Raw genomic sequence first — 15,371 nt, forward strand, 5'->3', positions numbered from 1 at the left:
ATCTCTTTGTGCATGTTTAGGTTTACAAAGTGAAAAAGCCCAAAGTCCACCCCAAAGGGACTTACCATCTTCCAGAGACAACACTGTTCACAAACTGCTCCAAACAGCTCTATTGTAGTCCAGCCTTTACCTCTGTGATAAACGTCACTTTGTAACACATGTTATAATGCTCGCCTAGCTGCTAGCGTGGCACGCCCTCATGCTCTGCAACTGAAAAGCTAGCAGTACTTACTGCGCATGTGCGACTCCCAACAAAGATGGAACAGAAGTGAGATGCCTCACTCTGTAGCTAAAACAGAGAGCTCAACACACAGGGTGAAAAGAGGAGCTGCAACAATGAAGAGTACAACAAAATATATGGTGTTTTCTGAAAATTAATCTAAATAAACCTATTCTCTAAATACAATTATGAACCTGAAAATGAGCATAATACATTTAATTTAAGTAAAAGTACCAATACAACAGTATAAAAAATACTTATCTAAGTATTTAGAGTAAAAGAAGTCATGGGACTCCGTAGCAGTCCCATGACTGATACGGAGTATTATTATATATATGACATTATTAGATTGTGAATGTGTAAGCCAGATTTTACAGCTGTAGCTGGTTAAAGTAGAGCTAGTTTGAGCTGCTTCATTTATTTTAGAAACTGCTGGTTTAATGATTAGCAACACATTGTATTTTATAAGCTTATATGTTTTGTTTATGTAAAATCTGAAGCTGAGCTAAAACTACAGCTGTAGTGGAGTAAAAGGTACAACGCTTTCCTCTGAAATGGAGTGAAGTAGAAGTATAAAGTAGCATAAAATGGAAATACTCAAAATGTTACTTAAGTACGATATTTGACTAAATATACTTACCTGTAGTTACTTTCCACCACTGTTGAACACACCCAAAAATGAGGACGACCCCTGAAATGTTTTGCCTTCTTTAGGAAAGCATTAAGGTAACTGTCCGAAAATGTGAACGGATGAATTACGATGAAATACGGATGGAGTATGATTTGAGAAAATACAGAAGACATGAGCATGTATCTGTATTTTTTTATTTGTATAATAAATAAACTTGTAATACTTCAGGACCACATTTCACAACCACACTGAGTATGAATAAAACATACTTTGGATATTTAAAAGCAGATGCAGATAAAACAAATTGCCAGACATGAATTTAATGATTTCATCCAACTGTTTTGGTGAAAGCAGTTTTCTGTTGATTTTTACATTAAAAGTAGACTTTCTTTACATTCTTCATTATGACTGTTATGCAGTTAAAATTCCAGGTCTGAGTGGTTTAATGGTAAACAATGCAAGAGGTACAAAAAAAGGCCAAAATGAAACCGTCCAACTGCTGCTACGGCTCAGTTTTCTATGACGAGGGCTGAAGTTTGACTGCAATGTACTCCTTTGGTAAAACAATTACTAACCGTAAGAAACAGTAAATAAATAAATAAATAAATACACAGATCACGTGTTAAAGATAAGAAACGTGCAGCTTCTGGACACATGAGGGTCCATAACACAAGAAAACCCACACAACCTGAAAACAAAACATAATAAAAAGGCATGAAAACAGTCTCGTCTGACAAACGACATCAAGTTGACATCTTGAAAATGTTTGAAATTATCATGAGCACTATTTCAATTATAATCTATATATATTACAATTTATTCTCATAAACTAAACACTCCCCTTTACATAGAGTCAAATGGAAACCGTGCTTTAGTGAAAGTTTGTTTATGAGTTTTTATGTTTACAGTAGTTGTTTTAGCAGGGAAGGCTACAGTTTAAACCTAAATGTATATGAATAGAAACTGCTGTCAGATTGATACCTCTCTTAAGTCTGTATGGTAAATGTGTAGCTAGCATATCCCGTTAGCTTAGACTGGAAACAGGGGAAACAAGCAAACAGCTAGCCTGTTTTGTCCAAAAGTAACATAATGTCTTCCAGAACCTCTACAGCTCACTAATTATTGACACTTTATATCCTGTAACTTGTGTGAAAACAACAAATACTGCTACTTTTGGAAAGAGCTAGCAGGAATGCTAGCTGTGAAAAGCTGAGCTAACCGTGCCTTGACGTGAAGCTAACGGTACAAATGAGTGTGGCGTCATCGATCTTCTTCATCCAACTCTCGGCAAGAAACAAGTATTTCCTAACATTGATCCAATCATTTAAAAGTTCAGGTTGTTTTAAGGCCGAAGTTTCAATCGTGAATTTGGTGAAGGTAAACTGATTAGTCGATTGACAGAAAATTAATCAGCAGCTATTTTGGTTTAGTATTTTTGAAGCCACAATTCTAAAAACAAATCTCTGGTTCCAGCTTCTGAAATGTCAACATTTGCTGGTTTACTTAATTTCCTATGTTATTAAAGTAAATATTTGAGGGTTTTGGAGGCTGTTGTTGTACAAAACAAGACGTTTAAAAATGATGGAAACTGATATTTTTAACATTTTATGAACCAACTATAAATCAATGTATCAAGAAAATAATTAGCAGATTATTCAATAATGAAAATAATTGTTAGTTGAGGCCCTATAATTTGGGGACTAATAAGTACATTTGAGTCAGTAATTTAGAAGATTTTCTAAATCTACAGTTATGCCATGTTTTTTTTCCGGGCAAATTTATGAATCTATAATTGAATGTAAGATTTAAGATTTTGAAATCTATGTAGCATGTGCTGTGGCAGTCATCAAAGCCATTATTTCTTCCTCAGCGTCCAGTGTTGATTATTATGTGCTTCATGATGATTTCAAGTCAAGTGTCATATTGAGTCATTTTGAAAACAGCTAGTTTAGCGGGTCAATATTCAGTGTCATCACACTCACACACACACCACACCTTACTTATATTAGTACTGTATTACATGTTGCAATACATACAGTAACATTTATACAGCTTCAGTTTTTATAAACGCCCCACTTATTGTTATGAACATGTGCACTATGACAGCGAGGCAGATGCTTAAAATCACAGAATCTGATATGAAGATTTATTCCCAGGAGCAGTTGAGTTATTGATTAACAACGTTTATTGTTGCCAAAATGGAATGATTCAGTTATAGGTAGTTGTTGTTTCTGTCAAGCCTTCATGTTACATTAAATGAATGACTTCAAACAACTGGATGAGAATTGATTATGGTGATCTTACAGTCTGTGTTTTTTGGTGTGTAGTTTTGGGGGAATTTTAAACCTACAGCATATCATCTATTACTTATATTATTTACGTCTTAAATTATTCTGAAAGCTAATAACTAACTAGCTAAAATTGGTGTGAGAGATTTGGGCATCCACTTGTCAAAGAATAAGAATTTGGGCACCTTATTTCTAAAGAAAATAAGCTAAATTTTATGGGTGAAACTGGATAATTTTTTTTATGTATTTTCTCAGAACAGATTTAGAGAAAGAGCTTTTGTTTTGACACAAGGTTCAATAACTTTGTTCTTTTTCGTTTCAACATTATCACATCATTACTTGATGTCGTATTTTGGAGGTTAGCATTGGATGTGAATGGCCTTCTTTCTCTTCCTCCGGGTCATTGATGACTTTGACCTCTTCCCAGTTGATGCTCTGACCAGTTTAAAGCCCAGTGTTTCCAGAGTACAGCTCTGATCTGCTGCTACCTAGTAAACTGTCTAGACGTCTCAGGTCTTCGTACTGATCCCACAGTCAAAATAAACCGCATTGATTCCTTTTTGTTTTGCACCACATTATCTGGAACAAACTCCCACAAAACTCTCCAAATGTCTTACTTCAAGGCTTAAAACTTTGTTAGCTATTACATTTTATTAAAAAACATTTCGGACTATTCATTCTTATCTTGCACTGCACTGTTACTGTAATATTAATTTTCCTGTGCTAAAGGTTTTATGAATTCTAGCATTTTTTATTATCTGTTTACATTGTCTTATGTTCATTCAGTCTCAGTAAATGACAAGCGAATAACTATCTGTTGAGAGAAAGGCCACAAGATGTGGTTGAGAGCTTCGAAAACATTAAGTAATTGGACCTTGTGTTTAGTCATGCTTGAACCTTCAAGCTCACCTAATGTCGTGTTTATCCAGTGAGCAAATTTTGCACAATTATTTCACACTCCGATGTAACTAGATGGGAGCTACTTTTCATTTTAAGTCGATTTAAGGTTTAAAAGATGCACAAATACTTTCTCTTCTGAGTTGACTTAGAAATTGGGAGTACAATAAATCCAGTTGGCTCTGTAAGGAAGTAAAACCCATTGCAAAATACGTATTTTAAAAGAATGACATGTAAGAAACTTTAAAACTGAGAGAGGGAAATATCATGTACAGCTGTGGCATTCAGTGAATATAGGAGTAATTCATAACAGTAGAGGGCTCTTGGAAAAAACAAACAAACTGGGGTTAAACGTTCTGGAAACGTCCTCGCTGCCGCTGCTAAGAGGAGAGCGGAGGAGATGCTACACGTGTGATGGATGATACAGTATGAGAGAGGTGCGTTGGGGCGAGAGGGCAGAGGGCTAAACGTCACGCGTCACTGCGTCAGGGCCAGGAGGATGTCCTTCACCAGCATCGTGCCGATCACCATTTTCTCACAGTTGATCGTCACCTTGGCGGCTCCTTCCTCTTTGGTCGCCACGGTGACCAACACCAGGCTGCTGCTGGTCACCGTCCTGCCAGCGAACCTGTGGACAGGATGATCAGGAGGAGGAACAGGAGGACTGAGGTCAAAGCAGCAAAGATCAGAAGTAAAGATGAAGCCACAGAATAAAGGAGGAATGAGTGTCAATCAGCTGGTTCATCAACAATTATAAACAATAATGAACTTTTTTAAATATCTATGCATGATGCGCTAAAGAAATATGCTTTCCTAAATGGCCAGTGGTGGGAAGTAACTAAGTATGTACAATTTTGAACCACTTGTAATTTACTTGAGTGTTTCCATTTACTGCTACTTTATTTTTATAATCCACTACAGTTCAGAGGGAAATACTGTCCTTTTTACTTCACTTCATCTATTTAATAACTTTAGTTACTTTGCAGATTCTGGTTAATAAAACAACATATAATCAACAAATAAATATTAAAGTAAGCTTTATTGATCCCTGGGGCAAATTCACGAGCTACCCAGCAGTATGTAAAGTGATTAAAATTACCTTTAACAGCTGCAACATTAAAGTGATGGAAACATTAATGCATCACTATTTATAATCCAATAATATAATATACAGTATATAATTCTGAAATGAGCCATTCTGCATAATGAGACCTTTTAGTATTTTAAGTATATTTTGATGCAAAACTTTTGTACTTTTACTCAAGTAAAAACGGAAATGTTGGACTTTTACTTTTCTACATTGTGGTACGGCTACTTTTACTGAAGCAGAATACTTGAGTACTTCTTCCACTGCTGGTCTTTTCATTTAAAGCTGAAATCTGCTCCAACCACTGACAGTGTACCAGTTTGTATTTGTGTTTTATGTTACTCCACTACAAAGGTGGGCATATTAACAATCCAGCGAATAAAACACATCACACATACTGAAATTTGAAGCTGAAATGTGTGACTATAAACTTGACAGACAGAATACAGTACACTTCCTAGATATTTGGAGGTTGCTCCTGCTGATATTTGTTCTAATCTTCTCACCTGCACTCTTTATCTGAGCCACAGGGGACTCTGCTGAGGTTGGCGGCGGTAATCACCCTCTGGACGATGGAGTGTTCGTTCCGGCACTTGGCGTCCAGGGTTATCTTCTCCGTGATCTCGTTCATACCCATCAGCTGACCTGTAGAGGAGTGAGCAGAGCACTGGTCAGACTGGGAAAGCTCTAAAGTTGTAGCTGCTGCTTATTTTCTTTCTTCCAGTAGCATAAAATGCAACGCAGTCATTAATGATACAGCGATACATAACAGGGTGTTGCTTCTACAGTATCAGTGTAGGACTCAATACAGTGTTGTTTTATAGAAAGTCAAATATAAATTTTTTTTTTTAGGATATCTGCCAGCTACAGACATACAGTATTATATAGATACTGTATATAAGGCTAACACTACAGTGATGTGATGTAAGACTCAATACATCATGATTACAAACTGAAACTTAAACTGGAATGCACTGATGCTTCCCACTGAACACAGTAGAGGAGGGAGACAGTTCTCTTGGTGAATTCAAAGCAATAAAGACGCAATTTTGTTCATGAGTTTTCAATGTAGTCTGAAAGTAAGACATTTTGCACCAAAGCAGTTTTCCCTTTAAGAACTAAGACTCTTAGTAGCAGGTCAAAAGACATCAAGACGTCCAGTTAAAAAGCCTGGATACATTTGGTTGACATGTCTTGAGTACATATGCAGTAATTGTTGTTTCAACAGCATTTTAATGACTGTATACTACATTTCAGTGTGAAGCAAGTCCTAACTACTGCTGGAACAATTAGTCTCCTGACAAAATATAATCAACAACATAAATAACTTGTTTAAGTAATTTATCAACCAAACAGGCCAGACATTTGCTGGTTACAGCTTCTTCATTGAAAGTATTTTTATTTTTATTTTTTTTGAGTGCTTTACGTAATTTAAAACAAACTTTAATATCTTGGATTATTGGTATTGGTATTGACATTTTTTTCACATTACAATAGAATAAACCAGTGGTTCCTAACCTGTTGGTCAGGACCCTCCACAAGATAAATAGTTAGTTTTTTTCTGACTTAAATTTAGGCTCTTTGCTTGTGAATTACTATATATTTTATATTCCTTAGAAAGTATTCAAATAAAACACTTTGATCATTAGTTGAGAAATATATATTTCAAGTTAAATACATTTTATGTATGTAGCCCAAAATCACAAACGACATATTTGCACCAAGGGACTTCATTATCTGTATAGCATACGACACCTTCTATCCTCGATTCATTTAAGAAAAAACTCCCCCAAATTAAAAGGGAAAGAAAGTATGCAACCTGTGACAAGTGGTTACTAATAATAATTAATAATAATAAGAATGTATACTTTATTAATCCCGCAAGGAGAAATTACAATGTTTTCACTCTGTTGTTATTACACACAGGCCTGAATTACACACATGTTCAGTACCTATACACGCACTAATGGAGCGATGTCAGAGCCCATAGAAGGGCTCCCCGGTGCCTTGCTCAAGAGCACCTTGGCAGTGCCCAGGAGGTGAAAATATAAAAGGTGAAATATAGTCTGGTTTCAGACGTCAAGATGTCTTTCAACCTGCAAGTCACAAAAACAGTCTGTGCTGACGAGGTTTGAACATTGTGACATTGCAGCACTTCAGCAGCTTGAAAGCTCAGGTAGCAGAAATATGAACGAGCCTGATGTTGTTATTTTTTTCTTCACACAGTGCTTAAAAAGTGAATCGGGATCAGTGGATGAGCATTTTCCGTCATTCCTGGTGTAGCAGTGTGAGCGGCCTTAAATATGATGCAGGTTAGTACAGGTGAGTCTGTCTACAGCAGGGGTGTCAAACTCAATTTCACTAATCACATGAAGGGCCAGACATGTATAGTTTATTGACATGCTTTTATTTAAGAGAAAAAGTCAAATATTTCTACTCTATTACTGCATGTCTCATATAGTTTTCATATAGTTTAGGCGTCATGAAGCCCTCAAAAAGTCGAAAAAAAAGTTCCTTAGCCATCAGAGAATAAAGCGACAAAATCGTTGAAAAAAGCAACAAAATTGTTTTAAAAAAACGGCAAAAAAACGGCAAAAACACAAACAAAAACAGGCGATTAAAGCATTGAAAAAAGTGCCAAAAAACAAAAAAAACATGGGACAAAAACTTCAGAAAAGGCGACAAAAACTAGGTGGACCAAAATGTATTGTGAACCTAAAGCGAAACGCGGGCCGGATCAAAATTTACAAGGGGACGGATTTTGCCCTCAGGCCTTGAGTTTGACACATGTGGTCTACAGCTACAGACCAGGAGATGCAGTTAAGTGTTGCTTACCAAGGCAGAAGGTGGGGGGTAAGTCAGCCAGAGGCGTATAGAGGAGGGAACAGGAGAAGGAGGAGGAGAAGAAGTAGGGGGATCTTTGTGAGGTTGGCTAAAAGGCAGGTGGGCACACAGATGGCTGGGAAAAACAAATCTATCAACTTACCTAGTAATAGCTTCTCTATTGGGGACAGTACAAAGAGGGAGGAACCGTGGATATGACACATGTTTAAAGATTTACAACGGGTTTGTTCGAGCTCAAAACTGGCTCAGTGTCAGGATGGGAAATGAACACCAAACAACAGACACATGCTGGTAACTTTTGTCTGTAGCTGCTCTTATTAACCCTTTGCTCAGATTGTATTTGAAAAATGTGGTTGGTTTATAAGTGGCCAGTTAACACTTAGGATCTGTCCCAATACCCACATGCTGAGTCCTTCAGCGGTAGACAAGTGTGTCCCACGTCGGAAATATACCAACACATAAGTACACTTCACCCACACTTAAACATCAGTCCAGTTGTTGGCGGTAGTGCGCGATAAGCTACCAAATAAAAAACGGACATGAAGTAGGTTTCTCCCTTAATATTGTTATTTGTGTCTAAACATTATAAACAGTGAAAACAGATTGTTGTCACTTAATATGTTGTCATTAATCTCTCAGATATGATAAAGAGGAAGAGCTTTAGATGATGATAGATGATAAGAATAAAATTGTCGTTCTGACATGTCAACATGAATAAATATCAAACCTTATTATTTCTGAAAAATATGTTCAGTCCTTAAAACGAATATCAGATAGAAAACTTTCACAAACTTTCATCTGAATGTAACCGTAATACTGTATGTGTCATCCTATGTGTTTGTTCATTATGTGAAAATAAAGAATAAATAAAAATAAAGATCTGCGCTCGACTGAGTCTCATTATCGTTAATGAAGTGTGTTCCAGTGAACCATGATAAACCTCAACAGGACGTGATTACCAGAAATATCTCACACAAGTAGGCACTTGACTACTCATGAATACTGTAAGTGTGGGTATTGAGACAGAGTGTTAGTTTGAAAGGCTGCCCATTGAAATAAAGAAACATCATACAATTCTGTGATTATTTATGTACTGTAACTGTTGTGTCTATTACGGGACTTTGTTAAAAGAATACACACTACAAAAATAAACTGTATGATAAACTGTCCAATTGCAGGTGTTGCATTTATTTCAAGGTAATAAATGTATGTTTTTCAGTGATGAAACTTTTGCACTTGACATCAAATTTATTTACAGCTGATATTATAGGGACACAAATATTAAAATAAATGATGATAAGAAAAGGTGATTTTATTCTCTCGGATTGCAAACTTAATGCACATTTTATGTAGCGCAGTTTTATGTGTCCACCTTAATTTGACCTCATTACAGTCATTTTATCAATGGGCCGAGTTTGTATGCAGTTACTGAATGTGCACATCAGACTGCCTTTGATCAACAAAGGTGCAGCAGGTTTTCTTCTCTTTCTGGAGTGACTATTTGAACTTGACAAAGGTCTGATTTAATCAAACAAATGACACACTGATGCCTGTATATCAAGAACACACATATATATATATATATATATATATATATATATATATATATCCCCACAAAAGGATCTCAGAATAATAATCTGTGTCAAGAGATTGGGAAAGACATATTGAACATTTTTGGAATAGCTGACCAACCTTCCAACAAAGGACGACTGGACTGCAATTGTTAGTGACATAAACTGTGTGAAATTGACCAGTATCATATAGATTAATATGATCAAAATGATCAATACTGGTCAAAATGGACGATGTTCCTATTAGATATAACCCATAATTAATGTTGCCCATGTTAACCCACTCTTTTTGCTTGGAAATACAGTATAAATGAAAATAAAGTTGCTGAAATAACAAAATAGAGAGAGACAAGTAGTAAGAAAGGAAATATGAGAAATCACTTGTGTATCCACCTACACACAGGCGTAGCTAATTCCCCTTTCCCTCTTGTATATACTTGTTTTAATGGGATGGTAGTAAAAGTCAGTGTTTTTATATTCTGTTTTCCTTAATAGAGTCATTTAATTTCCTTTTATCACTCACCTTGCTCCTTTTTAAACTCATTCTCTGTTAGGAAGATGGGCCTCATCAGCTCCCCGACCGGCGGCTGAATTGACACGTGGAATTTCCTGGTGTGAGTGCTGAGAGACATGAAAGAAACGGCAGTTTTAGGAATTATTATTATTATTATTATTATTATTATTATATATTAGTTAATTTTTGTCAAAAATGTAAAAGTCTTAACATGAATCCAACATATTATTAGCAACTATAAATCCCCACTGCTTACTGGCCTATAATTGGTAAGGTAGTCACTAAGGCCATCCACGGATAGGATACAGTTAATCGTAAGGACTCACTGTTCCCTATGTGTGTTTAACATTAAAACATGATTTATAAAATCATGTCAACAATTATGAGGCTATTTTAATAGCTTAGTATTTAATGCAAAACAAATATGTATAAAGGCTTTAGGCAGCCCTACACATTATTGTAGGCCCAGTTTATTACGCAACTTCATTTTATACAATATACGTAGTAGGGGGTCCCTGCTCCGTCTCTCTTTCTGTTAAGGGGTCCTTGGCTTATAAAATGTTGAAGACCCCTGATCTAAACTTCACTGCTTATTATTGTTTTATTTGTTTCCTCAGTGCTGTTCACATATCGTGGTTGGAAATATCACAATTGTGCGTTTAAAACAACATTTCACTTGCAAAACTAACAATTTCAACAGTTTCAAAACTCAGCAGAATCAGTTATGTTTTCACACAGCACTATGAGAAGAGTGCAGGTTGTTAAAACACAGGAAGTCTGCACAATAAAACACAGAATCCATCTCACCACAGCTGGAAGTTCGCCGCTTGTGTAGAGTCACAGAAATCGATGCCCATTACAGCTGTGACCATCTCACCCGCTGGCAGCAGCTCTGCCAACGCACAAGAACAAAAGGGCAACAGTGTTGACACATGCACAAATAAAACCACATAAACCTTCACTCAGCAACTTTGATCTGAGATTAAACATGCGTGCTCCACTGCAGACTGTGTGCTCCACTCCAAAAACTCAGTATGCATACAAAAAAACTACTTACAAATGGATTGAAACGTACACCATTGCCATATAAATCCATCCAATCTTGTTTATATAAATTCCATTTGCATTCATATGGTTTGCTTCTATTTTCCGTTGTGTCTTCTGTTATCTGTATTTTATATTATTTCCTATTTTATTCTGTTCTTAATGGTCTTTGTGATCCCCTGGCCTATCGTTTAGCTCCATAAACAGAGACAAATTGTACACAAAAAGTATAGCCTTTAGTAGCACTGCCATTAACATTTTATTGTAATGCCCATTACTGGTAATGGTCTAATAACAGAACATCATGGGCATATTCATTATTTCATCTAACAATTTTCTTTGCGAGGTATAAGTAACACTGCAGCTTCCGAGGCTACTCCTGTGTCTGTTTTTTAATAAGTGCAAAATAAATACTAGTGTCTGATTTGGATCACGTGGCAATAAAAAGTTGGTAACACTTTACTTGAAAGTATCTACATAAAACCCTAACCCTAACTCTAACTCTAACTCAATCATGACACAATCATGACACATGAACCCTAACCCTAACTCTAAGTCTAACCCTAACCATAACCATAACCATAACCATAACCAAAAAAACGAATGACACTTACTAATAGAAGCGTTATGTCATAAATGTTTATGACTTGTTTATAATGTTTATGACACAAATGTTTAGTGTCACGTCACTCTTATGTAGATACCCTCAAGTAAAGTGTAACCAAAAAGATCCGTCTCCGTCCGATCCTACCGGGCCGTCACTCACCGATCTCAGGAAACTCTTTGACCCTCATCCCTGACTGGAGCTTCACGTCCTCCATGTGCAGGTTCTTGGTGTCGGAGGTGGCGTTGTTGGTGAACTGCATCTGCACCGCCACCATGTTGGCGTCGGGGCTGAACGGCTGCCGGCTGAAGCAGTACTCCACCGACAGACCCTCGCCAGTGATCCGGTGCAGCATCTCGTAGCTCTTCAGTGCACTAGAGGGAGAGATGGTCTGCAGGCAGAGGAGAAGATGAAGAAAGGGTCGATACGTGTTAGCATGTGAGCTACATTTGTACATTATTCACTATTTCTGAAGGAAATATCCTCATTAGATAGTCACAGAGTGGCACCTATTGGTACATGGCTTTGTTAGGAAGTACAATATATTTTCATTGACTTTGCTGTTGATGCGGTGAGGTGGCCAAAGTGGAAAATACAGGCTGTGTGATGCTCTCAGACCTTTACAAATACAAAACATTATAAATAATGGCTGTAAAACTATAAAGACATTTTCGTTGGGTATAACACAATTTCAAAACAACTCTTTACTGTAAATCATCACTGAGCGGTCACTAATGTATTTAAAAGCAACCAAGAGTCATGTAAAGATAGCATTCATGTGTGCCACTGACTAATACAATGGTTTATATGTTATGGGCACTAAAGTACAAAACTTCTTCTCTCCACAAGCTGTTGCTGGACCTGGTTTCTGATCTGCTGTCAGCTTTTAATAGTTCAGTTCGATAGCTGAGTTATTTACCACTAGTCACCAATAGAGGGACTTGGAAATGATGGGTAAGAGTTCAGGGGTACAATTTGGACAAAGCAAAAGTCCTACTCCATCAAGGAGGCTACGTTTTCCACTCGGCTCAGCTTGTCTGTTTGCTGGTTGGTTTGTCTGTTATTTGTCAGCAGGATTACAGAAAACCGACTGGCCCGATTTTCATGAAACTTGGTGAAAGGGTGTAACATGGGCCAAGGAAGAATCCCTTACATTTTGAAGTGGATCCAAAACATGGGCAGACACAATTATTTTTCACTTTTTTTAACATTGCGAGATGGTGCATTTGTGCTGCATTCATGTGGTGTCGGAATAATCAAAAGTATTAGTTCCCGACTGGGAAAATTCACACTGCGTCAACATTGTGCGATTGGACATGCCTTGGACAAAAAGTGCCCATCTAGTTGGATATGTCAAACAGGGTGTTTGCCTTATATGTATATAGTATTGTATATTGTAATACATTTTTTTGGCCCATGGATCACTGGCACCTTTAGTATTTTTTCAGCCCAGGGAGGACCCTCATGTCAAAGTTTTAAGCATTATGCATTAAAGTTAGCCAGTGTGACTCTGCTAAAAATATATATATATATTAAACAAATCTGTATATTAAAAACATTTAATTTTCACCAACAAGCATACAACTTAATGCTAATATAGTAGGAGGCAGCTGTGTAGCAGCTGTATGCAGAGACTATAAATGTCTGAACTACCAGGTATCACTTCTTCTACGATCTTTTCTATCATTTTGTCATTAGAGTGAAGACACTAACCAGGAAGACAGAGACACGTGAAGTACTTACTGCCGGAGAGAGAACAGCGTCAGACAAAGACAATCCCTCCAGGTCGGTCGCAAGGCTGTTGGACAGGAAGGTGTTGACCGGTGTGGCTTGAGGAGAGGGAGCAGGTTCGACTGGGAATAGAAACGAGAGCGCGAGATGCATTCAACAAGGATGTCCCTAAATTTAGACCTGACTGTATTCATCTATTTGTTACACTATATCTTGTGGGAACACGTTTTTTCGTTTCGAGTCAGCATAGTAAAGTGCCCCAAACTGTTACTATGATTTGAAATAATCACATGGTTTGCAACAACCTTGTCCATTGACTTTGCCTCACTGAAGTGAGGCGCCATTACTTTTGTATTCTCTTTCAAAGCAGAAAGTTTAAAAAGGTTTTTTTTAAAACGTACAATCATCAAGGTCCAGCAGAGACATTTCTTTCTTCTCTTTCTTGTTGTCTTTCTTGACAGGCTTAGAAGGAGGTTTAGATTCAGCTGCCTGGAAGGAGATGAAAGAACACGGACATGAATACATGCAGATTTTCCTGTTACTGTGTGAAGTCTAAATACAGCAATGTTTGGTCCATAAGTCAATGAGTGTTATTTAGATGTTGATAGGGTCCAAATTTCACCTGTGTTTAAAATGTGGTTTTTTTCAATACCTTTTTCTTCTTTTTGACTTCTGCTTCAGACTCCGAGTCTTCAGACTCCGATTGGCTGCTTTCAGACTCGCTCTCCTCCTCCTCGTCCGATTCAGACTCTGACTCGCTCTTACGTTGTTTACTCTTCCTCTCGTGCTTCCTCTCTTCTTCTTCACTACTCTGCTCGCTGGAAAAGAAAGCAAAGTTCAGAAAGTTTATTATAAGGGATGGGACAGATTCTACTGTGTAATAGAACTACCTATCAAACGAAACTGGATCTGTAAAATAGGCTCACGAGAAGAAATCAAAGGGACCACCGTTAACCACAAAGTGGGCTTTCACAATGAACTGAAAGCATGTAAAAAAGTAATTATATATCTCTCAGGACTTAAGGATGTATTTGATGTACCTGCACACAAAATGTAATATCAAACATTTTCTACTAAAAGCATGTGCTACCTTTCGCTTTCTTGCACTGGCGTCTTTAATTCTTTCTTTTTCTTCTTCTTGTCCTTTTCCTTCTCTTCCTCCTCCTCTTCCTCAGACTCAGAGCCTTCCTCGCTTTCTTCGCTTTCTGATCCCGACCCGCTCTCCTCGATGCCGCTGCCACTCTCCGAGCCGCTGGCAGAGTCAGATTCTGAAGGCGGGAAGGGTCGGAGTCAGAGGGTGAGTAGGTCAGTTATTTTTCCACGGAAAACAGGTACATGAAAGTCTACCTGCTTATAGTACACACCATATCCAGTGACATATATATACAGTATATATATATATATATATATATATATATATATATATATAAAGAGGCCAAGTGATTTTTTTCAAGTTTTAAACAATTCCTCATTTAAAAGAAAGTGTTACAGTCAAATCCGGAGTAACTTCTTGATCTGTGAAATCATTATTTGTTCCAGTTATTCCTTAAAGGTCCAATGTGTAGGAATTGCTCCCATCTAGCATTGAGATCATATATAGCAATCAACTCTCTCGCGCCACACAGTTCAAAGTACATATTACAGCTACGGTAGCCTTCACTTCATGTTCACTTTTTCAAACTTGCTGGGGCCAGGAAGCTACGATACCCATTAGCAGCATTAGCAGCACCTGTGAGTTTATCATGTGACAGTGAAAACGCAAAAGACGGAGCAGTATATCCTGTATGTCCCTTACCAGCTAACGTATTTCAAGATGGCAAATGAATATGGAGCGTCTACCCCAGTTCATGCAAATGCAAATGTAAAATTTCAAGCCAATAGAAATACTAGGAATTGATGGTGGAGGTTTGTGAACGGGCAATACAGATTTTGATAATGAA

The 15,371-nt window shown here is 37.3% G+C and overlaps 2 protein-coding genes across 2 annotated transcripts in view; both read right to left on the reverse strand.

The window, feature by feature from the left end:
- Positions 1–2,505: 2,505 nt before the first annotated feature.
- LOC114559928 (AP-3 complex subunit beta-2-like) lies at positions 2,506–14,161 on the reverse strand. The gene is made up of 8 exons (XM_028584977.1): positions 14,084–14,161; positions 13,833–13,920; positions 13,444–13,553; positions 11,863–12,091; positions 10,860–10,944; positions 10,062–10,159; positions 5,630–5,768; positions 2,506–4,664 (listed from the first exon to the last, which is right to left on the reverse strand). Exons 2-8 carry the CDS (start codon positions 13,855–13,857, stop codon positions 4,514–4,516), a joined length of 837 nt encoding a protein of 278 aa, XP_028440778.1. The 5' UTR covers positions 13,858–13,920; positions 14,084–14,161; the 3' UTR covers positions 2,506–4,513.
- LOC114560094 (AP-3 complex subunit beta-2) overlaps positions 14,060–15,371 on the reverse strand; it is a 29,645-nt gene continuing 28,333 nt past the window's right edge. Inside the window, exons 19-20 of the mRNA XM_028585247.1 lie at positions 14,522–14,699; positions 14,060–14,249 (exon numbers count right to left, since the gene is read on the reverse strand). Of these exons, the coding sequence (XP_028441048.1) occupies positions 14,060–14,249; positions 14,522–14,699 (368 nt within the window). The remainder of the gene's footprint in view (positions 14,250–14,521; positions 14,700–15,371) is intronic.

This window comes from Perca flavescens, chromosome 8 (assembly GCF_004354835.1).
Source record: "Perca flavescens isolate YP-PL-M2 chromosome 8, PFLA_1.0, whole genome shotgun sequence".
In the NCBI taxonomy this organism is placed as follows: domain Eukaryota; kingdom Metazoa; phylum Chordata; class Actinopteri; order Perciformes; family Percidae; genus Perca; species Perca flavescens.